General features: G+C 39.6%; 1 protein-coding gene across 4 annotated transcripts in view; it reads left to right on the top strand.

Moving 5' to 3' along the window:
* LOC102674034 (zinc finger protein 423) overlaps nucleotides 1-4,554 on the top strand; it is a 90,588-nt gene that overhangs the window by 69,483 nt on the left and 16,551 nt on the right. Inside the window, exon 1 of one of the 4 annotated variants that reach the window (XM_006616679.2) lies at nucleotides 4,149-4,402. The exons of the other annotated variants lie outside the window; for them this stretch is intronic. Within the exon in view, the coding sequence (XP_006616742.1) occupies nucleotides 4,306-4,402 (97 nt within the window). The 5' untranslated portion in view covers nucleotides 4,149-4,305. Of the gene's footprint in view, nucleotides 1-4,148; nucleotides 4,403-4,554 lie in introns of those variants that run through there. 4 annotated transcript variants of the gene reach the window in all.

Below are 4,554 nucleotides of genomic sequence, written 5' to 3'. Positions count from 1 at the left end.
GGCGGGGCCGCGTAGGCGGAGTCGATCGCGATGAAAACGGTAAAAGCCGCACATGCGCTTTATTTAAGGAGCCACCCACAACGTGCTTCGAGTCACGTTGCCACGTCCTCGATTTTCATTCATATTTCCTCGCCCCGCTTTCCACTCTCCACTTTTCTTTCCAACTTTTCTTTAAGAGATATTCGATCTGTTGAGAGAATTTGTGAAAGAACGAATCGAGTTTTATCTTTTTGCAACTCGTTCGAGCGAGTTAGGTTAGGTTTACGGCGGGAAATTCAATATTCGTATTGTTTGAGTAATTAGATTTGGTTTCTTTCTTTTCTTTTTTTTTTAGTTTTTCTTTTGATTTGGAGTAGATTTAGAATTCACGATTTTTCATGGCAGGAAATTCCATGGATCATTTGGTAGGAAGTTTTGCATAGTTTGAGATAAGTTATTACAAAGTTTTGCGTAGTTTAAGACGAAGTTTCGAAACTTTCGACGGTAGAATCTTGCGTTGGAATCTTTGCGTTGGAGGCGCATGCAATTCGTGCTTTGGAGCGGGTAATTTCACTTGTTGCATTTCTTTGAATTTTTCTAGAAAATATATATAACATGGAAAAATGAATTTAATAACGGTTGAAATTATAGCGGTGTTAAAAAGTGGAAAAGATCCAGGAATCATGCGTGCCTAAGGCGATCTTTAATGGAAGAACATCTTTTTGCCCGAGGTGTTTCGCATCGCTGCCAGTCACACTGTTTCCGTTTCGATGTCGAATCGGAGTAGCCGTCTGTACGATTCGGTCCAGTTGCGCGATCAATAAAAGCATCCGGCAAAAACGACTCACAATGAAAACCCGGCTGAAGGAAATACCCGTGGCAATTAAAACGCACATCGAAAAAGCATCGAGATTTTTCAAGCCTCCTTTCCATCGCAAAAAAATTTGACCATTTAATCACTACACTCCAATACCACCCATCTCTATCCGAATCTACCTAAAAAATCATAAATCCAAAATTGAAAGACCTCGCAAGAAATCTGTTGAAAAATTCTTACATTCTACTCCCTAATTTTCTAAAACCATAACACCATCTCGATAAATTCTTCGATCAATACTGTAATTATAATCTCCAAATCTATTTGGATCAAAATTGATCACAATCATCGTCGCATACCTCGAAATGCAAAAAATCATAAATCCAAAATGGAAAGAAACCTTCGAAAAAAGTATTCGAGGTAATAAATTTTTTAACTTCTCACTTTCTGTTCTCTAATTTTCTAAATTCTAAGAATCTAAAATTTATAGGCACAGATCTATCTAAATCATAAACTCAAAATTGCGATCTATGCTATCTCGAGATGATCTTAAAAAAAAAGGAGAAAAATGGACGAAACCGAAAGTTGAAAAGTCCGAGAAGAGAGTCATCGACATTTATAGCTATATGTATACGTGCGAATGACACGGTCAGGGATGAAGACCACCTAACGTTACGATCGCAACGAGATAAATAATCACGATGGGTGGGCGCCTCGCGCCTTTCCGTGCACGGGCCACGGGTTACAGGCACACCTTATGGGTCCCCGTAGGGAGTCTGTCTCCTCTGTTGGCCCCCATAAGGTGGTACAGAGCTCCAACCGTGTGTGAGAATCCATTCCAGTCGATTTCACAGGGGTTGCAGGGGGTCTCTCCCTCTCTCTTTTTTCCCCGGTGGCCTCTTCTATTTTTCTTCCTTCCTTCCTTCCTTCCTTCCTTCCTTCCTTCCTTTCTTTCTTTTTCCTTCCACCTTATATTTTCCCAACATCACCGCACACTTTTTTTCGACTTGTACACGTATAGAGATCCGAAGGCGAACCGTTCGATTTGGATCCCCCGATAGAAACCCCGCTGGCGAACCTTGGAAATAGGTTTCACGAAAACTATGCGCCGTGCCGCTTCTGTTTTCTGCGACGACCAGTTAACAGCTTGTTAACTGCCGTTGGATATCGCTTCGAGGAAGCAATACGCCCTTGGTTTCCTCGAATATTGGCTCGGTCTCGATAAATGGAACGTATATAGGGTGGCTTGGCAACCCGTGAGATTTCCATCGATTAGATTTCCATAGATTGTTACGTAAATAATCCATCTTGCGAGTCAATTGTTAAAATTGTGAAATTGTACGTGTATGTGTAATTGTGCGGATATTTTAAATTGTTCAAAAATTAAGAAATTTTATCAAACTATTAAAAATTTTATTTCAAAGGTGCTCCAATTTTTAAAACTAAGAATTTTATTCAAAGATGCTCCAATTTTGTTTTTTTTTTTTTTATTGTATTAATATTTTACGACTCCAAAAAATTTGTAATTCTTACAACTTGATATTAAGAATTTTAAAATTTCTCTAAGAAAATTTTATCCAAAGGTGCTCCAATTTTATTTTTTTTTTTTTTTTAATGTATCTACATTTCACTACTCCAAAATTAGAAATTTATAATCCTTGATATTAAGAACTTACATTTTTCACGACTCTCTTTCAAATCTCAAATCATCATCCACCCTTAAAATCATTCCCTTTTTACACGATTCTTACAATCTCATCGTTAACCTTAAGCCTCTCGTGAAGAGTCACAGATATCTAATAACATATTTCCTAACATTCTAAAACCAATCGTTCAATCTATGCAAAACGAGCTAACTTTTAACAACTTCGTCGCCAATCCCGCATAAGAAGTGATATCCTACAAATAACGAATCACCCCCTTCCTCCATTCTTCTTTCCATCTTCACCCCGTCATCGAATCTGCAAAACCATCGTTCTTACCATCGTTTAACCCAACATCTTAACAGCAGCCTCTCTCGTCACCAATCCCTCGTAATACAACCGTCATAAAGTACCCCATCCCCCTTCCCCCCTCATCGTCTTAAAACCCCCATCTTAAACCCTTCTTAAACATTTTCGACCAACAATTTTCGAACGTCCCTCAAAGAGCCCCTTAAAACCGATCATCCCCTCCCCATCCAAGCGAAACGGGACAATTCTTAATATAATAAACGTTGGCAAGCTCGGTCCTCGAGCACCTCGCGTGGGACAGCTCCTATACCTATACCACACGTATCAGCTGCCTCGTAGAAAACGAGGTGGACGAAAAGGTTAAATAGGTGCGAGAGGTAGCCGGAAGGTGGGTGTACTCTGTTAGTGTGTGATCCCGCCTACCGTCCAATGCGGTCGCTGGTTTCCCAGGGGACTCCCTGGCCTCTCGCAGCCGGCTTTTGTCGTCGTCCCTTCTCCTTCCTCCACGTACGGCGAACACTCTTTCAGGAGGTTTCAGGAGGTGGACGTTGGTGTGTCGCTTTTGCATCGTGCGCGATAATAGTCACCGTGGGTTCCCGGTTTAGTGCGCGTTTATACACTCGGCCGTGTTCCTCGGTGGCCGGCCTCGCGCGAGCACCACCAGCCGCCACCGGATCGCCGCCAGTCCTTGCGATCGAACGATCGAGACCGGATCGATAAACTCTCCTCCTTTCCAGCCTTGGGGATCCGAGTGTACCAAAGCTTTTCCACGCTTTGCGACTGGTCACGTGGCGCGTCCCATCTTTTAACTCGCAAGTTTCAAGATTAATATTTTTTCTTGGAGCAGTTCTCGAGAAGAGATCGAGCTTCGCTTTGGCGATTTTTTTATTTGGAATTCTGTTTTTTTTTGTTTGTTTTTTTTGGGGGGGGGGGAATCATTTACGTATCATCGTGTGATGCGTAACTATTGTCGATGGTGTTTTGGAAGTTTTCGTAAGGGGTTAGTTTTGAAGAGAATTTTTAAAATAATAAGTTTTGGAAGAGGAAACAATTGGGAAGAGATTGTCGAAGAGGAGTCGAGTGAAGAATCGACAGTGACAGCAGGCTGATTATGATTATTAGATGATTTTTCATCGTTGATGGGAATCAATTATAATCTATTTATAGATTTTGCTCGATTGAACGGAATTCGAGGAACCGAAGAATCCGAAGGGACAATTGTATTAATACTGGAGGAATTGGTAGATTTCAAGATTAGCTAATTGGAGACTAATATTTTTTTCGAATCACTAACTCGATTCATTCGATTTCAAAAAAAGTTTACATGTAATGAATATTCTATTATCGAGTGATGATTTTCTGATAAATGTATATATTTATAACAGTCTTTTTTTTTTTTTTTCTTTTGGAATTATTCATCGTTACTCCAAATTTCAAAATTTCAAAATTAGGAGTAGATTAATTGAAGAACTCTTTTTCGAACTGGTATTAATTGGTGATGGTGAACGGATGTGAATTTGAATATACAAGGGGTGATTGAACAGGAAGAAGGACAAAATGTTGTTCAAGGGAAATAGTTCGAGATTGGAGTTGTTAATAGGCAAAATCCAAGCGCACAAGGAGCCTTCTCAGGAGGAGCAGCATAAGTCCAAAGGTATTGTTCCTTTTCATATATTACTTAAATATAAGTATATTTATTTTTATTTTTGCTATAATATAAAAAAAAAGAACTAGAAATAATTTAGCTGTAAAGTTGCACGATTTTTTTATTGCAACAGTTCAGTAGAATTGTAAATAGAATGATCG

This window comes from Apis dorsata, unplaced genomic scaffold (assembly GCF_000469605.1).
Source record: "Apis dorsata unplaced genomic scaffold, Apis dorsata 1.3 scaffold_269, whole genome shotgun sequence".
NCBI lineage: Eukaryota > Metazoa > Arthropoda > Insecta > Hymenoptera > Apidae > Apis > Apis dorsata.
This window is presented reverse-complemented; position numbering and strand designations above follow the sequence as displayed.